At 37.7% G+C, this 20,021-nt stretch overlaps 1 protein-coding gene across 8 annotated transcripts in view; it reads left to right on the forward strand.

Moving 5' to 3' along the window:
• METTL15P1 (methyltransferase like 15 pseudogene 1) overlaps positions 1-20,021 on the forward strand; it is a 115,960-nt gene that overhangs the window by 31,831 nt on the left and 64,108 nt on the right. For all 8 annotated transcript variants that reach the window (XM_025150640.3, XM_046941559.1, NM_001397411.1 and 5 more), the window contains exon 3: positions 8,946-9,082. In XM_025150640.3, the coding sequence (XP_025006408.1) occupies positions 8,946-9,082 (137 nt within the window). The remainder of the gene's footprint in view (positions 1-8,945; positions 9,083-20,021) is intronic.

The following is a 20,021-nucleotide window of genomic DNA, read 5'->3' on the forward strand; positions in this document are numbered from 1 at the left end:
TAATTGTGTATATGTATGTGTATTTATGCATGAGCCTGTGTTAGCTGTCCTGTTGCAGGCAGGCCACGTGTTTTCACACCCAGAGATTCCCTTTCATTCTCTGTGCCTACCAGTCTTGAGATTTGTTCCAATTCTGTATAAATAGAAGCTGGATGTTCCGAGCTGTCATTCAGAAAGTCCTCCTTCTAGAAGCAGTGCTAGCCACAGTCTTCTGCCAGAAGTCCATCAGGGACCTTGCACAATCTCAGTCCAGCCTATTGGCTGGAATAGACTTGCAGTCTGTCACAGATCTCTATCCTTTTTCTTAAGATGATTAAGTTCTCTTTTGTGCTGTGTTACAGCAGTCTTTTAGAGCCTTGAAAAGAAATACAGTCTACTTACATCTATATGAAGTAGTTCTTGTATCCTGAGAGTGTATTAAAGTTGTAAGCTGAGGTAAAATCAAGATGTTTGAGCAAGAGGTCAGATATATTTGTACTTTAATGTGCTTAGAATTGATATTTGAAAAATAAAGCAGAGTGGAAAACAACTTGTGTTGTGACAATGAACAATTTCCATTGTGAATAACAAGGAAACTCAGACAAGAAGTTTAGAGAACATGACTCATCATAGAAACACCGGTAGAATGAAGAGGCAAAAATGTCTTGCAATGTGTTGGTGATTTTGTTTATAATAATACTTTTCTTGGGATTTTTTTTCTCACAAAGTGGTTGGGTAGATACAAATAAGAGTAAGTGCTTACTTAGATACCTACCAACGGTGTCTGGCAAGACAATAATGAATTACATATTTATTATCAGTAACAAGCATCTCAGTTTAAAATGCAAGCTTGACCTTTTATGTATTTATAAGAAAACACTATCATTCATTTCAAATATAGAAGCTGTATTATTGTGGCAAATGCTGGCTTGTCATCCCAGTCAGAAAGATGGGTGGAAACTGATGTGAGTTTTGTGACCCAGTCGTGAGTGATTTGGAACATACTGGTGAACAGTGGCTGTCTTATCATGCAGCTGTGTCACTCTGTTCTTCAGGTAACAGTTCCTTCTTGTGAACTTATTTTTCTTAGAATACTCAGTATCCAACATTTCAAGAAAAATTGATGTGATTTTGACATTTGATGCATCAACTGCCTGAACGTCTGTCTTCGTTTTGGTTCTCTTTCTCCAGCCAGTAAATGCCATACACTTTCATTTCATCTGAGAAGTCAGGTAGTGTAGCTTGGAAACTAGGTAGTTCTCTTTCTTCATAATTCATTTCAAATAAGTTGGTACTCTTTTTTTTTTTTTTTTTGTGGTGGTGGTATCTGCTTGTTTCAAGTCTGTAAAAAGTGGAGAGGGTGTAATTTATTTCCAGACCAAATGTGTTAAGCTTATTTGGTGATTGTTACTATTCTGGAATATGGAGTGTGGCGAATGAGGGACTGTTTTGGCTATGGCTGTGATCCCAGCTGTGGCAGTAGGAATTGTGGGTCTACTTTTCTTCTGTACCTCCCAAAATAAACTTCTGTGATTCTAATTTATTGCTTGAGAATCTCAATTTTGAGTGGAAAGTCCTCCAGCAGACATATTTCACTGCTAAAATATTATATTCATATATAATATTGACACAATACCGGGAAAGTGTATATTGTTTCCAAGTTATTTTTTCTTTTGCCCATATTTTAAACCTTGCATTCATTTCGTTTTCTGTTCTGAAAAGATTATCCTTTGCTTCTTCTTCCTGATGTGCAAAAAAAAAAAAAAAAAAAAAAAAAAAAAAAAAAATCAAGCCTATTCTTCCTGTTAGCTTAAAGAGTTGATTTAAGTAGGATTCTTTTCCCTTCTTTTGGATTACCAGTAAGTAGAATTTTCCTTTTAGGGCTATCTCCGAACCATCTGTGGTGTGTGCATTGCAAATGGCAAAGTACAGTTGGTTCTTTGTTCCATAGTGGTCATGTGTGGTAATGCATGTAATAATAGCATGTCTTTCCATGCTTGGTCTGCTGTGCTGAATGACATGATAGCTTTCTTCATGATCTTCCAATCATGCTGTGTTTGACTCTTAAGAGCATTTAACTTGCAAGGAGGGTAGTACAGCAAATGTACTCTGAAGGGTACTCTGAAATGCTCAGCTCAGTACATTATCTTGCTGTGTTTGAATGACTGACACTTAAAAATTCCTTGAGACAGCAAGGGAAAAATACCAGTATGTTACAAAAGTAGCATATACAAGAGAGGTATAATTGTACAGTTGCCACTTCTGTGAGTGTGTTGGTATTCAGGAAAAAAGTGCAAAATAGAGGGGTGGATGAAAGGCCTGCATTTTCCTCAAAAGATTGAAATGAGATTGGTATTTTATTATCAGTGAACGTGATGTTAAGATGTTCAGGTGATAACACTCATTGGAGGCAGAGAATATGGTCTTTATTGGTAGAGAATGGAAAAATAGTAGATAAACAGGACTAGGGGTTAAAGAAAAAGTATTATGCAATGCATGTTCATTATTTTGGGGATAATGGCTTCTAGCTTTTAGAAGATTTATGTTATCTGTTGGAAACAACAGTGAGAAGGTCTTATTTGTACCAGTTAATCATAACTTATAGTATCATGCCTTGTCCATCATGTGTGGACAAATTGAGACCAGATTTGTCTGTGCTGAAAGGCAAATGGCTGGTCTGTCATGTAGTCACTGGAAAGGAGAGAGAAGCTACTTATGGAGAAATCATACCTGGGATAGAAACCTGCTTGGTGTGGTATTTCACGTACCAAATTAATGTGTCTTGTGTAACTTTTTGCTGAAGTCCTCTTTGAGATCATTTCAGAATTGCAAGAGAAGAAGCAAACAAACAACAAAACGTGTTATGAAAGATGAGCATCACCAATAACTGCATGAAAGTGTTAGGGTCAGTAGCAGGAAATAAAAATAAGTTGAATGGAACAAAATGATTTTTTAGAACACAAAAAAGTTCTTGCCTTTCAAGAACTGAGAAATCACAGATTAGAAGTTACAAGCTTTCTTGCCTGTTTTTTTTTTTTTTTGCATATTTTTAAGGTAGTTTCAATTTATGAAAGCCATGCCTGAGTTTAAATTTCCTATTATTTTTTTTTCATGTCTCCTTTTGTTTTGTCATACAGTTAAAGAAAAGGAATTGCTACCTGGTATAGTGGAGTAAACTTTACTTGATACGAGATGCAATCATAAGTGGAATTGCAGATGACTTCAGTCATAGTGAAATTAAGTGCTTAAAAGATATTTATTAGGAAATAACTTGGCAGTGAGAAGTCTTGTATAAAACATAAAGAAGATGAACATTTTGTATCTGTATAACTATCTTAGAGCTAGCTAGTTGTAAAATGAGGGCTATAAAGTTTTTTTGTTTGGTGCTTATCTGTATGTCGCTGAAAAGCCAAATGGTTTTTAAAATATACAGTCAAAACTGATCATAAAATTCCCAAGGGGAACTCTGATGGGGCTATCATAACTTAACAATGGAACAGTGAGTCACTGCAGGAATTCATGTAATAAACTTTTCTTGTATTTATATGACCATAAGAGTAAAACTGTATTTGACTAAAAACAACTAGGCGAGAGGGGGAGAAGATGAAAAACGAAGCATCTTGCTTCTGTTCCAGGCATAAAAAATGAATGAAGTATATATGTTATACTTTACATAGATGATATGAAAATATAATACAGACAGTTACTTCAAATTTGTGCTCCAAAGTAGTTGTGTTAGCAGTAAAAGCAATTAAATTGGCAATCTTAACCTGTTTTTTTTTTTAAGGTTCTAGATGCAAAATGTTGCTAGAATATGAGGCAACTATATTAGGTTCTAGCTTTTTAGTGTAGATGTTTATATACCTCCACTTTTCCAAGACTATCCATAGAAGGTCTAGAAGGCCTTTTTTTGTTCATTTGTTTTTTTTTTTTACCTTAACATTATGTCAGATTGTACCTAATTTAGCCTTAACCAGATCAGCTAGGACACCAGGAATACTTTCTCCTACTCCATTAATGCTGATCATGCAATGTTTATCTAGAACCATGTATCGAGTCCTGCAGTCACTTCCACTTGAATCAGAGCTGTATCCTCTTTTGTGTTGTGATCCCAGTTTAAAAATCATGTTACAGATGTCAGCTGTTGCACAAAGGTTTGGTTTTTTACTTCTCCTTTTTTCTTTTTTTCTTAAAAAAAAAAAAAAAAGCAATTTGGTGAGCCCATGTTTTTTCACAGTGAGTGCTTGCATGAATTCTTAACTGAAGCTTTTAGGTGCTGTCACAATATTGAGAATATGTCACTTGTATCATAGTACAATGATCTTTATCTTCTCTCCTTTCTTCTCCTTTCATCTGCCAGTATTAATTTTTTGCTTCTGTATAAGATCTTCTCCATGGTTCGTTAATATTCAGCATGCATAAGTGGTTTACCAAACTACAACTTAATCAAATTTTAAATTAGTGAAACCAGAGGCATGTGTTTGTGAGGAGAGGTGAGTCTGTTAAGCGGAGTAACAGCTAAGTATTCTTAACTGACATGAGGCACGCGATCTTCAAAAATCCCTTTGGAAGGGGAAAAAAAAAAAAAAAGCAGTGTTAAAAGCAGCATTTGAATATTGCTTAAATAACTAAATTGTCTGAATACATACTTGCCAAAAAAACCCCCCTGCATCTAACTTTGTATGTTCTGATATTCCAAGTTTACAAAACAATGGGGTGTAGTGAGACTTATTAGTGAGAGAAAAGATGCAAAGGGTCAAATCTGTGCAGTATGTCCTAGAGTACACCAAAGAATAACTCAGTGTTTGGAAAAAGAACAAGTAATAAGCAAGTTGATAGAGTCTGTCAGTGAAAAAACAGTATGTTCTGGAACTTCACATTACTTGTGAATTTGTTCTAGACTTTTTATAGAACACATGAATAGCTACTTATTTCTAGCACTTCCTATGTCTTCCTCGACTTTGGGTTACATTGCAAGTTTGCTTCAGGAAAGGCAATGCTTAAGTTTTAAAAAACTCAAGTGGTACATTTCTAGTTTATGATATCAAATAAGAGCTTTTAGGTTTTTTTTTTTTTTTTTTTTAAAGCAACAACAACAACAACAAAAAAACCAACAACCCAGCATGCACCAAAAAACAAGCAAGATGATATTACTGATTTTTTTTTTTCCAAGAAGAATTATGGTGTAAATTAGGCTGTTTTTAATGCACTCCAAAATAATACTGTAGGCTGTTGTGACAGTATTTTAAGTTGCATAATCTCATGCAAGAAATTTGCAAGCAGTAGACAAGGTGATCTTAATGTTATAGTGGTAAAATGCAAAAAATCCACAACAAATGGACCTTTTGAGAAAGAGATGCTTCCTGAAGCTGATTGATAGTGACTAAGAAATGTTTTTGGTAGCTTGGAATTGATGTATGTAAATGTCTTCAGAAGCTAACTAAATTCTTCTGTGATTAAAAAAAAAAAAGTCCCCTATTTTATTTTTCTTTTTCAGTTTTGTGAATGCCTAAATAGATTATGGAATCATTTCTATAGTGGGGGCATTACATCCTTGGTCCTTGGTGTTTTGCTTAAAAGGCATGATGCTACTAGAGAGAGTAGTGTTGAATTCTGAGAGGTGTGAATTCAGAGAGGTGTGCTGAATTCTGCTGGCATTTTTAGTGTGCAAGGACTTTGGAAACTGAGCATACAATGGCAGTTGTAATTCTTAGTCACAAGTAAGGAGGTAGAATAAGGTTAAGACTAAAAAGTGCTGAATTGGATCTTTCTTCATTGAAGTTTCTTTTAACAACTTCTTTGGATGCCTCTGGAAAGGAAAAGGACTTGCTAAAGTTCAGAGTTTTTCTGTGAATCTCAAGTGCCTCAACCACTAGAGTGTAGAGTGTGTGTAGTAAGAGCTTGAACAGCTATTCAGTTCTAGTCATTAGCTCCTTTAATTTTGAGAAACCAAGTCAAATCCCACTGTTTTTCTTAAATTATTGACTTTTAAGAAGGCAAATCTTTGCTCTCCTAACTTTGTGTTAATTGTCTCAAAGAAAACGTGCAGTACTGTACAGTATCGATGAGAAAATAAAATAATAAATTCAGGTGTTTAGATTATAAGTGTCTGAGTTTTTGTGATCTGATTTTTTTTTTTTTTTTTTTCCAAGTCCAGCTGACTAGAATAACGATGTGGTAGTATTTTAGCAGTCTGTAAAGTTTTTTTTTTTTTTTTCCTGATAGCTTTTTGCCACAACTGTGGATGCAATTTAATAGTGGTTGTTAGTTTCATAAATAGTCAGTTTTATTGTTAGGAAATTTCTATAAAGATCAATTTAGAAGAATTTCCTTAAAACTTTTTATTCCAGAAACAGTTTTTAGAAAACATGAATAAAAGTTTGTGCCTTTTTTCATTCTGGTCTTAATTGCCTTTGAATTTCCCATTTTATTCCAAGGAACTTCTTGGTTGAATCTCTTTTTTAAGAGGTTACAATATTTCCCTTAAAAGATATTTTGGAATGTGTAATTTTTGAAAATTATTTTCGAATAATTGAATAAACCTGAATATTCAGGGTTTCATTTGAATATTCAACATTTTCGATTTGAATATTCAAATTGAAAAAAATTTTGAAAATTCAGGTGAATTCGGTGTAGTTTGATTTTCTTCATAAGTAGTTTTTAAAAACTGTTTCACATAAAAAAAAAAAATTGAGTGAAAAAAGCCTGTATTTCATATTGGAGGATATGGAGAATCTGTTCTTCTAGTTTGGTTTAGCTTGCATGGAGTCTAATTTCTGTCCTTACCCCAGCAGTGGAGGTCAGTTAAGTCAACTGAGAGGAGAGAGTTGTGGGAATTCAGAGATGCAGAAACCAGGAAAATGCTTTCTCAGTCTCATGTCTACTTGAGATAAAATACACTGTTATTAAACAATAACCTTTTTTGTCCCTCAACTCTAGTATTTTTTTCCTAGATTATGGAATTATAGATACTTTCTTAGTAATTTGAAAAACAATTGCCTTCAAAATGGAAGCATAGTCGTGCAACCTCTGAAAGTGAAGAGGCAGCTATTTCTGTCAACAATGTAGCTCTTAACTTCTGAGCAGTTAAGTACCATGGTTGTCATCCTGAAGGAGTTAGGCCTATGGGGCAGCTTCTGAAAACAGAGCTGCTGCTTTGTATATACAAAAGACAAAACACCATTAAATTTTAGCTCACTTGCTTGTATTTCCCACTTTAACAGGATTCATTGGCCCAGCCTGCCTTGCTCCAAGGTGGCTGACTATGTCCCAGGTTTCTGTTTCCTAGAAGAGCATCAGGAGCAAAGCCGCCTGGTCAGCCTTGTGGTCAGATGGACTTTGACTGTAGAAACCTCTCTGGAGTGAAGCCTGCAGAAGATGTAGAGCAGTCTTCCTTCTTTGCAGGCAAAGGATTTCCCCCAGGTGTCCTCTTGGGTAAATGTGGCTGAGTCAGTCAGTCCTTTGAAGTTAGCTTATTTCTGCATGAAGTTTGATAGTTTGAGATAGAAAGTCTTTTGTCGCTGGCTTTTTTTTTTTTTTTTTTTTTTTTGGTCAAGTTTTGATGGTGGGAATGTGAAATGTGCATTCCTATCTGCGACTTTCAGGTTATGAGAGTCTTGTTCCAGGAACTGCATTGTTCACTTTTCCTCAAAGTGTACTGAATTCATACCTGTGTCTGGTTTAGTCTAAGAGAATTCAGAGTTCATTGATGGTGTCTTCAACTTCAGTAGCAGAAGACCATGTCTGGTATTATTGAAAATTTTCTGGTTTTTCATTTGTATACTGAAAACAAAACGAATATGATATATGTATGGGGTGGTAGGCATTCCTCAGAAGCACAGAAATTGACGTTGTTTATCAAATGGTACAACTTTAAGCCCTCAGAGTAAGTCACATCTGACAACTGAAAAATGCTTGCAGTTAAGGTAGGTATCCCATACTATTCTGTATTTAGCTATTAGATGTCTTGGTAACCTAAAAACATACTCTAGTACTCACACACTGAGCATGAAATCAATAGTACTGTCTTCAAAACTTACATTTTTCTGCAATAGTTAAGTTAGTCCCAGTCAGAACATATATGCTCCCGCACTGCCATCACACTTTGATCTGTGGTGTAAAACTAGGATATTGTCATTTTTTTAAAAATATTTATACATAAATCCATCAGCCTTCCTTTTAGATGGTCTTATAAAGCAGATGGTACTGACTACTTCATATAGCCCTATGTCTTAAATATCTTCATATGGCTCAGTACAAGTTGATTCAAGCAGTGAAACAAGTAGCTTTCCTTCAAGTTCAGAATGAATCTGTGACTGTAAGTCCAAATGTACCAAATGGTTGTTCTTTTATGGATAGGGGGTCCAAAGTCACCCAAACGTTTATTCTGAAGTGATTTTATATTTTGTGCAGAATTGCAAGTATCATAGAATCATCAAAGTTGGAAAATACCTCCATGATTATCCAGTCCAACTGTCCACATACCTCCAATATTTCCCCCTAAACCATATCCCTTAATCCAATGTCTAAACATTTCTTGAATGCCTTCAGGGGCAGTGACTCAATCACCTCTCTGGCCAGCCCTTTCCAGGACTCCATTTTAGGTCTAGTTCTCTTTAATATTTTCATCAGTTACTTGGATGCAGGACAGGGAGTGGAGGGCAGCACTGGGTTCTGCTCTCTGGTGACAGCAACAGGACCCAAGGGGATGGCCTGGAGTTGTCAGGGGATGGTTCACTGGGGGGTTAGGAAAACATTCTGCACCAAAGGGCGGTTGGTATGGCACTGAGCTGCCAGAGTTCAAGTGTTCAGACATCACTCTCAGATGTAGGGTTTGGGCTTGGGTAGTTCTGTGTGGAGCAAGGGGTTGGACTCAATGGTCGTTGTGAGTCCCTTTCAACTCAGGATATTCTTTCCATCTGTTATGGTTCTGTTATGAGGTAATGGTGTTCTTTTCTGTGTTTCAGTGTTTCCTTGATATGACATTTGGAGCCGGAGGTCATAGTACAGCTCTTCTGGAGAAAGCCAGCAACATTACAATATATGCTCTGGACAGGGACCCCACAGCTTATAAAATAGCTCAGCAGCTTTCAGAATCTTACCCGTAAGTTGTCTTTTCTTGACTTGAATATGGTTGACACTGTGGTATTGCCTACACAGTTTTAGGTTTTCATAATTTTTATATAGACTTTGTCATGCCTTTATGTAGGCATACTGATAACCAAAAATCATAAAACCATGACAGCATTACACTGTATACTGTATATACCTAATAAAAGAGGAGATCCAGTTCAGTTCATTTGTGAATGTTTGCAAGTCTTTCTGAGGTTTTTGTAGTAAAATGCATGTTTTGTTCTCTGATAATTTCAATATGTTTCTAGTAGCCAATTTTAAATACAAAGTTTGTTTCAAAAAAACTCATGCTCTGCTTCGAGATTATCCTCATAGCAAAATCTTGCTAAAATAAATACTTATTGATAAATATTTCACAAAAAAAAATGAATAATATACCTTGAAATAATGTAATTTAAGTATGGATCAGTGAATATTTTTCTTTAAGAAAAATTTTAATTTGGTGTTATGTCTGTCTTATTGACTTCAGATACTACTGAACAATTTAATAAGTCACTGTTTCTTTGTAAAGATTATTTACCTCATGCTTCAATTTTCTTGTTAAGTAAGACTGAATTTGTGAAATGAACAGAGGCTAACTGCTAACTTTTAAGTTATATGCTAACTGCTAACATTTGTTATACAAATGTCTTGTTTCTTTATTTTGTTCAAGAAACAACACAGAGCATGAATATATTCACACACAGGTGTACAACATGCAGAGATGAATGTACTTTTCACAAAGAGCTAGGTATTGTTTACATTTCACCAAGAAATGAAGATGTGTAGATAGAAAACTAAATAATATAGAAGAACTAAAACTTAAGTTTAGGGAAAGTAGTAAGGAGAGGATGCTTACCGTCATGCTGAAAACTTAATAGTATTTATTTCAAAAGATTTTCCTTATGTAGAAGGAAATTTTTCCAATATGTAGTAAAATTAAAGCAGCGGGTAAAGAAACACTAAGTTGTTAATCATATTCTAGGACAGCAATGCTATTCAAGCAATGCAGCAGGTGGTCCTCACCTTTTCCAAAAGAAGCTGGTTTAACTGTGCATTCCCGTCTTCGTGTCATTGTCAGAGGTCCAAGAGGAGAAATTCAAGGATGTAAGCTAATCTTACATCTAAAAGTTTTCAGAAACATCTACACAATCATATAATATTAAACAGTCCTCTTCACTCAATGTATTATTGCAAGTCAAGTATCCTGTACAAACCTGGTAGGAAGCAAGTTTATTTTCCAGATAGATCAAGATATTTTACAAGTGCTGGATATTGTTCTGCCAGTAATTGACATTTTTCATTCTCTATTTGCAAGATTCACTCTATTCCATATATTATTGCAGTTGACATAACTTACTGTGGCAATATAGTTCTTTGAATTCTTGCATTTATTTGTAAACTTTTATAAACCTGGTCACTTGGACTCCAGACATAATGTTACCCACCTTCAGAGATGCAAGTTGTCCTTAGAAGGAAGTGGACTCTTAAGTGAATGTTAAACTGTTATTCAAGTCGTAATGAAGTCCAAACCTTGCAGTGCACGATACCATGCCACTTGAATGTGTGTTATTAGACAGGGCTATGTTCTTACATGTTTTCCATCACCTTTCATCTTTCCCACTGGAAAGAAGAGGTGGGTCCTTTTTCAAAATGTATTTGCATCTTTCTTATGATAGTGTTGATAAATAAGTTAGCCCTCTTAAGATAGAGAAGGTTCATATCTGGAATGTGTTTTTATTATCAATTTGCTTTCCCTGGGACATCAGTTGTGTAATGAGTTAAAAGGGAACAGGAGTATATTATTAACAAATAAGAGTCTGTTATGGTCTGCTCACAAATTGGTTGGGAGTATGTTACAAGATTTAGTGCTTTCATAAACCAATTTTCTTTTGTTGTTCATTAAAAGAAGGTTGTTTTTTTTTTTACTTGTGTATTTTCTGGACTGTGTTAGAAACTGATAAATTTTTTGTAAGAGGATTAATTGAAGTCTGTGCTGGCACCAATGACCAGGGAATTAATCCAGCTGAAATTTTTATCTGTTCAGGTTTACTGTCAATTAATATAGTTGCCTCATTTGGTTCACCAAGCAGGCGCAGAAGTAGCTGTGCTATCAAAAAAAAAAAAAAAAAAAAAAAAAAAAAAGGTAATAGGTGCATGCAGCTGCAAGAAGCAGGGGAAAATATAGAGCTGTCCCTTTTGTAAGAAGCACAGGCATGGATGTAACTGAAGACCTGCAACATAGAAGTATAAACTTCTACACTGTTTGTCTAATTTGGGGTTGTTTTTAAGCTCTGTTTAATGTCGCTGTTTTTGGGAGAGGTTATTTGACTTACTGAAGTGCTTCACTTTCTTGGGAGATGACAGCATAAGAGGAAAAAATGACTGTTATGCAACTGTAACTGGTAAAATCAGATTTTTACAATGTCTGAAATTGACTGCATTGGACAAATTGAAAGTCATACACCAACTGAACTTTCTACTGCCATTTTGTTTATACTTAAACCAGAATGTCATACTTGTTTCATCATTTAATTGAGGATGTTAATATATTCCAGCATAACAACTGCACTGTTGGTCTTCAGTCTTGTGGCTCTTGCAATAATGCATGATACCATTAAAAAAAAAAAAAAAAAAAAAAAAAAAAGAAAAGTTAAATATTCAGAGTTAACTGTCATTACTAACTCCAGCTAGGTAACATCACAAATCTTAGTAAAATTGCAGTTTCAATTGTTACTTTCTCTCTCTCTCTCTCTCTTTTTTTTTTTTTTTTTTTTTTTAAATACTGTATCTTCTGTTATTTAGTTACAAGATTGTTAAAAGTGGAATTGCAGAAATATGCCTGGAGATATGGTTGGAAGACTTAACTATCCCTAAATTAGGGGATTTTTCTAATTCATAACTAATAAATGAAGTCCCCCTTGTACTTTGTTGAAAGGCAGTAGAAGTAATAAGTCACAGAATGAGAACACTGGAAAAATATATTTGATGTTTGTATTTGAAATGCATTTCTGCTTCTTGGTAGTGATTTTGTCATAATTAAAATCCAAAGAGGGTAGATTTCCCACTGCAATAGTTGCATACATTTACCTTCTCTGTTTATTATTTTCATTTTTTTAAGCATGTAGTGCTGCTTTAATAAGGAGAAAATGGGTCAGGGCCTGTTAGATATTCAGTGTGTGGGTGGGAATCCTTTGACGTTCTTTCTGGGGAAGCCTCTAACTTGGGAATTGCTGCTGAGAATCCAGAGGAACAAGATAAAATTTAGTCAGTAGCAATGTATATTACGAGTAAACCCTTTCACACCCACTGAAAGGGAGAGGTTAGAGAAGTGACTGAAATCTAGCTATTAACCAATATCATTACAAGCTTTTAAGTATGAGAAACCTACACAGAAAAGATATGTTCTTTCTAAGAAATCATGCCCCCAAATGTAGAGACAGATCATATACAATTCGTTATATAATTAAGCTATAGTATATTTTACTGTAGTTCTAAAGTAATTTTGAGATGGTGGTGCTTCTGGGTTTTACTTTCACTGTTACAGTAAGTTTACAGATCAAGTGTGATAGTGTCATCAACTTCTATTTTCTGTGTTGTGGGTAAAACAGAATATGGTAAGTTCTGGGGAAAACAGAACTTTTATTTGCAGTACATTCAAATGCTTTCAAATTATAACTGATTCCATAATATATTATTGCTGTTGTCATTATACATTATTTTTATAGGCTACTATTTAACTTTTGACCATAGCGCAAGTCATGTTGGAAAGTACAGTTAACAGTTTGCAAATGAGGCATCTTTATTTTGCTTAGACATCATTATGGTATAATAATTAGTTATCTGCACCATTAATTCTTTTTAAAGAATTGTCCATGTATGTCAACATCTGACTGCCTCTTAAAAGCAATGGAGATATATCATATATCATATTAACTAAGATATCATATTAACTAAGATATCTAATATATCATACATATTATATATTAATTAAGATATATATTAACATATCATATTAACTAAGAGATATATCATATTAAAAAAGAGATGGAAAATGCCATTGAGAGAGCTAAAAAGTCCTTTATATTAGAATAGTACTTTTCTGCCATTTAGCTCATTCTCTAAAAGGTTGATTTGGATAACAAAACCATATACATTTCCTTGTAAAAGCATAATGAACAAAAATTCAGTCTCTTATTGCTGAAGCTGTCCAGGTTTCAGAATGATTAGAGACTTTTATTTGCTTTCCTGCCTATAACCTGATCCTTCAATACATTGAGTTCTTGGTTTAAGTTTGGGTCCACTTCAAAGTTAACTTCCAGCATAAATATTCTGCAGCAGTCTAATTTTAAAAGTAGTTCTTTCATCCCTTTTTGTTCTTTGTGTTTTCTTTAGGGCTTTCTTAAAACCATGTCACTTTCAGTGTCAGCCATCTGTTACATCGCACAGTTATAGGCTTTTTACTACCAGTGTCACTTCACTGCAAGTAAATCTTTAGTGTGTGCACTACTTAATTTTTCTTTCCTTGCAGACATTATGATTATGTTTTAAATAATTGTATGGTTGGAAAAATCTTTACCAAGTACAGACAACAGTCTGATCATTCAGGTAGTTCAGGAAGTGTTTTATTACATAAGTACTGTGGTGATAGATAAACTCCTTCTCCGAAGTGCTAGTAGAACAGTGTTACTGCAAATCTTGTGTCCAGAACTGGCCAAGTGGTATTGTCTTGTACCATCGTAAAAACAAAACTAAACTAATGTAAGCCAAAATAGTGGAATCTCTCTTTCTAAGAGGAAAAAACAGTTTTCTCTCTTCCTGTAAATATTCCCTAAAATTGAGGAAAGGAGGAAAACAGGTTGCCTGACTGAAAGGGAAATTTCTTGTACAGAGGGGAATTCTTTCTTTATCCCCTCTCGGTGCCATGGATTAGTTAACAGTGCCTGTCCTCCATTCTGTTCATTGTAAGCTTGATAAGGACAGTATTGCTTCATTTTTGGGTACACAACACCCAATACTAAGTAATAATGAAAAAGAGAAGTGGGAAACTCTTTTTCTGCCAGCTTTGGTATATAGAAATTCATCTTGGGGAATTTTTTTATAAATCTGTAAGAAGCACAGTCTAGATTTTAAACATTCATTACTATTTATGTGTGTATTTTATGCTCAGTACCAGGTTCTTATATAACTGACAGTGTTAAATAGATATGGTAGACATTACTTAATTGTTTTCTTAATTTACCTGACATTCCTATGGTAATATTCTAAATTGTTATTGTAGTCATATACTCACAGTGAACAACAATATATCTCTGCCAAAGAATTGTGAAAGACAAGTTTATTGTCTTCATTAGGGATCTTAGATCAGGGAGCTGAAATGGAGTGACTAACATGCAGTGCAATGATAAGACCAGTTCATTAACATTTTGTTGGTTATTTCCTGGCTAAATCAAGAGATAATGGAAAATAATGCCAGTGCTTCTTCACCAGGACTATATTCTTAATCAGTCTCTTAATAGAATAATATTTTGTTTGCTGTGAATATAAAGAGTTTGTAAAACATGTAACTACTTATATCTGAAATTGTATATTAAAACAATAGCATGAATGTAAACATATGCTGAGCCCACACTACAGTCCCCAGTTACCATCAACTTGTTACACTTGAGTACCTTCTGAGAAACAAAACAAGAATATAGGAAATCCAAATCGTATTACAAAAACATATTGTAGAAAATACATACATGTCAACGGTTTACGGGCTGGTTCGGACCAGTTCCATGACTAGTGAGGTGGAGGGACTTCACAAAATCTGCACCTCTGGAAACGGAAAACAGGGGACCCTGAATAAATAAAAACAGTGGCAATGATGTGAGGAGAAACAAACTAATTTACTAAATATGGTATTGGAATGCAAGATAACACACTATAATACAATATAATTGAAGCTAATATATGAAATACAATGAGAGAAGCATTGTCTGAAAGCGGAAGGCCTTACACTAGTGCTGAAGCGATGCGTGCAGTCGGGACGAGCAGCAGGGAGGAGAGGCTGATGGTCAAAAAGAGGGCTGTCAGATGACCTACCAAGGCCTTATATCTGTTCCCCCTGAGCAGAAATGATAACAGCACAGTGAACAGTCTTCTGGGGAATGTAGTTCTTCTCTTCTGGGATGGGTATATGGAACTGGAGCATAAACACTTGACCTCCCAGTGTACTATGTGATGTTATGATGTGGAATACTGATAACGAAAAATCATAAAACCATGACATTCCACCCCCTGTTCTACATCATGCTTAATATATACAAACATTGATCACATCTGTAGGGATGTGATAATGCCATCCCTACTTTATCCCTAGGAAGTGAATTTCCTGTGCAGATTCTTTAACTTTCCTTCGCTTAATAGTGAAACCAGCATGCAGAAGTGTGGATGGACAGCTGACCCAGGGAGGTCATGTTTATCTCCCCCTGGGTCACTGTGAGCAAAACAGCTGCTATGGATCACTGTCTCACACAGAACAACGATGGAAGTAGGAGAAAGGAATGCGGAGCTGCGATAGAGACCGTTGTGCCAGGTGCCGTAAGACAAGCTGCAATCAATCGCAAGTTATGAGAACTGTGCCTTGTACTTAGCATGCTATTTGCACCGCTCTGTATAAACGGCTGTGTGCTGTTATTAAATGGCTTGGCTACACATTGGTGTGTGGCCTCGTTCATGCCGTGCCTCGGCTGAATATTGCTCTACAGGGGACTCGCACAAGTTGCTCGGCGACACAGAAGGATATGGATTATTTGCTCTCCTTTCTCAAAAACTTTCCTTGCTGTGTTGCCCCACACAGTAATGTCATCAATGTACTGTGAGTGCTCAGGAGCACTGCACTGGTCCAGTGCAGCTTGGATCAACTCATGGCAAATGGTTGGGCTGTGTTTCCACCCCTGGGGCAAACGATTCCAGGTATACTGAATGACCCTCCAGGTAAAAGCAAACTGTGGCCTGCATTCTGTGGCCAAAGGAATGGCAAAGAAAGCATTAACAGTGTCAGTAGTGGCATACCACTTGGCTGCTTTTGACTCCAGTTCATATTGGAGTTCTAACATGTCTGGCACAGCAGCACTCAGTGGGGGTGTGACTTCTTTCAAGGTATGGTAGTCTACCATCAGCCTCCATTCTCCACTGTCATTATGCACAGGCTGTATGGGACTGTTAAAAGGTGAGTGAGTTCTTCTGATCACTCCCTGACTCTCTAGTTGACAAATCATCAAATGTCTTTTACCCATGCTTGAAGTGCAGGACTGGGTATTTTATGACACTTATTCATATCTTCTCTGTGGTCACATTGGTAACGCCACAAGGCAAAACGCGACGTACTCTTTCTGTTGTCACTTGCACGAGCAGGAGGACGTCTTCTCTTGATAGCTGAGATGTTGGATGATGCAGGTCAGGAGGAAACCAATTTGATCAGCCCTTCCAGTAGGCTGTTTTGGGAATCCTGATCCCCATTGGATGTATCTGATACCACCATGGATTCATCAGCATTAAGCACAGTAGACAGTTTGTCTATTATATCTTCTTGTTTGCTCTCCATTCTGTCCACTTTTTCAACTACTTTTATAATGGTTGAAACACAAGCTCATAGAGGGGTTAAATGTAACTCAAAGTCTTGAAGTTTATTAATCAGTTCATTTATAAGGGGTCTTCTTTCCCCTCTTCCATACCTTGCTGCAAATGTACTGGCATACTTTTTTGGTGTAGTCTTTGTGAATGTATGCAACATATTTGGTGTACACCTGACTTTCTCAGGGTCATGCTCTTGGTCTGGATTGTCAGGAATGAAAGTGGGGCTATGCAACATTTCCACCACTGCGCATTCTCTTAAATAGTGGATGCCTTTTTCCATGTCAGTCCATTTATTTTTCTCAGGCATCAGATTGTCTTTGAAGAGGTATCTTTCTTTTATGTCTAGCAGCATCCGCTTCCAGAGGGTGAAGGCCTGATTCTGGCTTGTACTAATACCTCTGTCAATGGCTGAGTCCCTAGCAATGCCACCCAGCTGGCGAGCTTCTCTACTATCTAGCCACACACTGTTGGCCACATTGTCCCAACACTGAAGTAACCAGGTGACAGTGGGTTCATTTGGGTGGCATGAAAAGTCTTTTCTCAGACCTCGAATTTCATTCCTTTTCAGAGATTGGTCAGTAATGGTGACGATGTCTTGCTCACCTCCTACTCTTCCAAGACTTCTTGCTGGCCTGCGCTCTCCCTCTGGATCCCCTGGATCCCAGAGCCACTCCTCTGGACCTCTTGTCTCCTCTTCACTTACAGTATCTATTTCCTCTACTTTCACCTCCTCCTCTTCTGTTCTAAATGAGGTGATGCTTGTTACATTTTACATCCTCTTACAGGGGCAACTACCATCAATTCTGGTGCTTCCTGTGATTGATCAGGTTGGTAATTTCTTACTCTCCAGCTCAGCTCAGAGTCTGTCCTGTTCTGTTAAGAGGACATCTAGTTGAGACTGAAGTTCGACTTGTTTAGTTTGGAGACCATCAACCTCGGACTGGAAGGTGTCTTGCTCGGTTTGGAGACTGTCAAGCTTGGACTGGAAGGTGTCTCGCTCAGTTTGGACGATGTCCCATTTGCGTTGGAGAGTGTCTTGTTGAGATTGAAGGGTGTCTTGCCGAGACTGAAGGCTTTCTCATTCTGTTTGAAGGCTGTCACGTTTGGATCAGAGGGAGTACTGCTCGGATCAGAGAGAGTCTTGTTGAGATTGAAGGCTTGTTCAGTTTGGAGTGGAGATTCTCGTATTGCAGATTCTCTCGGGTTGGAGATTCTCTCCTGGAAACTCTCCCTCTTGGCACAGAGACATTCCCTTTCAGCTCGGAGACTCTCTCACTCAATTTCAGAAACTCTCTCCCGCTCTGGGATAGAAGTGAATAAGGCCCGAGAAGCATAAACCAGGCCCCAAATAATTTGTGCCTCCTCAGATATGTCTGAGCTGCATCATCCCTGTCTCAAATATCTGCCTAAGCTCTCAGGATTTTGCAGGTATTCAGGAGTAAAGTTCCAAAACACTGAGGATGCCCATCTCTCTAAAGTCTCTCCCAACTCTGTCCCACTCCCTGCCATTCAGTATCCTCTGGCTCTGAGGAAAGCTTCGTCAGAATATTATAGATACAGATACTGATGAGAAGTACATTCAAGGAGACAGACAAGATGACCTCTGTGCCAGGGAAGATCATGAAGCAGATCCCCCTAGAAACTATGTATTGGCACATACAAGATGGTGATTTCAGACAGCTAGCATGGCTTCACGAAGGGCAGATCTTTCCTGACCAATCTGGTGGCCCTCTATAATGGAATGACAGCTTTGGTGGGCAGGGGAAGGGCAGTGGATGTCATCTACCTGGACTTCTGCAAAGCCTTTGATACGGTCTCTAAATTGGAGAGGTGTGGATTTGAAGGATGTACTGTTTGATGGATTAGAATTGGTTGGCTGGACGCAGCCAAAGGGTTGCAACTAATGGGTCTGTGTCACGGTAGAGGCCGGTCACAAGCGGTCTCCCTCAAGGGTCTGTCTTGGGACCGGTGCTCTTCAACATCTTCATCAATGACATAGACGATGGCATCAAGCGCACCCTCAGCAAGTTTGTGGATGACAACAAGCTGAGCGGTGCAGTCGATACACTGGAAGGAAGGGAAGCCATCCAGAGGGACCTGGACAGGCTGGAGAAGTGGGCCCATGAGAACCTAATGAGGTTCAGTAAGGCCAAGTGCAGGGTGCTGCACTTGGGTTGGGGCCATCCCAGGTATTTATACAAACTGAGGGAAGATCCCCTTGAGAGCAGCCCTGTGGAGAAGGACTTGGGGGTCCTGGTGGACGAGAAGCTAAACATGAGCCAGCAGTGTGCGCTTGCAGCCCGAAAGGCCAACTGTGTTCTGGGCTGCATTAAAAAATGAGTGGCCACCAGGGAGAGGGAGGTGATTGCTCTACTCAGCTCTTGTAAGGCCCCGTCTGAAGTACTGCATCCAGGCCTGGGGCCCCCATTACAGGAAGGACATGGAGCTCTTGGAGTGGGTCCAGAGGAAGGCCACTAAGATGATCAGGGGGCTGGAGCACCTGTCCTATGAGGAAAGGTTGAGGGAACGGGGCTTGTTCAGCTTGGAAAAGAGAAGGCTCCAGGGAGACCTCATTGTGGCCTTCCAATACTTGAAGGGAGCATATAAGCAGGAGGGGAAATGGTTGTTTACAATGGTGGGGAGTGATAGGACAAGGGGGAGTGATTTTAAACTGAGGCTGGGGAGGTTTAGGTTAGATATTAGGAGGAATTTTTTCACTCAGAGGGTGGTGATGCACTGGAACAGGTTGCCCAAGGAGGTTGTGGATGCCCCATCCCTGGAGGCATTCAAGGCCAGGCTGGGTGTGGCTCTGGGCAGCCTGGTCTAGTGGTTGGCGACCCTGCCCTTCTCAGGGGGGTTGAAACTAGATGATCATTGTGGTCCTTTTCAACCCAGGCCATTCTATGATCCGATGATAATACAAATTAATCAGAATTGAACCTAATACATCAAATATAATGAGTGTCCAAAAACCAAAGGCCTCTACATTACTCTAATGCTGAGCCAAGATGTCCAGTCAGGCCGAGTACAAGAGAAAACAGATGGGTGTCATGACTTTGCCAGGAGTTTTATCTCCTCTCTGAACTCTAAATCCTCTGGGGTATGTACGAGTAGTTCTCTTCTAGGACAGACGCACGAAACTGGAGCATTAACTCTTTAACTCCCAGTGCACTACTTGATGCTATGATGTGAATACTGATAACCAAAAACCATAAAACCATGACAAATTTTAATTTACTATTACAGAACCATAGTACAATGGGATCAGAAAGTGAATGTATTTTGTAATCCTATTATGCCTTAGAAAT

Source organism: Gallus gallus, chromosome 5, assembly GCF_016699485.2.
Source record: "Gallus gallus isolate bGalGal1 chromosome 5, bGalGal1.mat.broiler.GRCg7b, whole genome shotgun sequence".
NCBI classification, from domain to species: domain Eukaryota; kingdom Metazoa; phylum Chordata; class Aves; order Galliformes; family Phasianidae; genus Gallus; species Gallus gallus.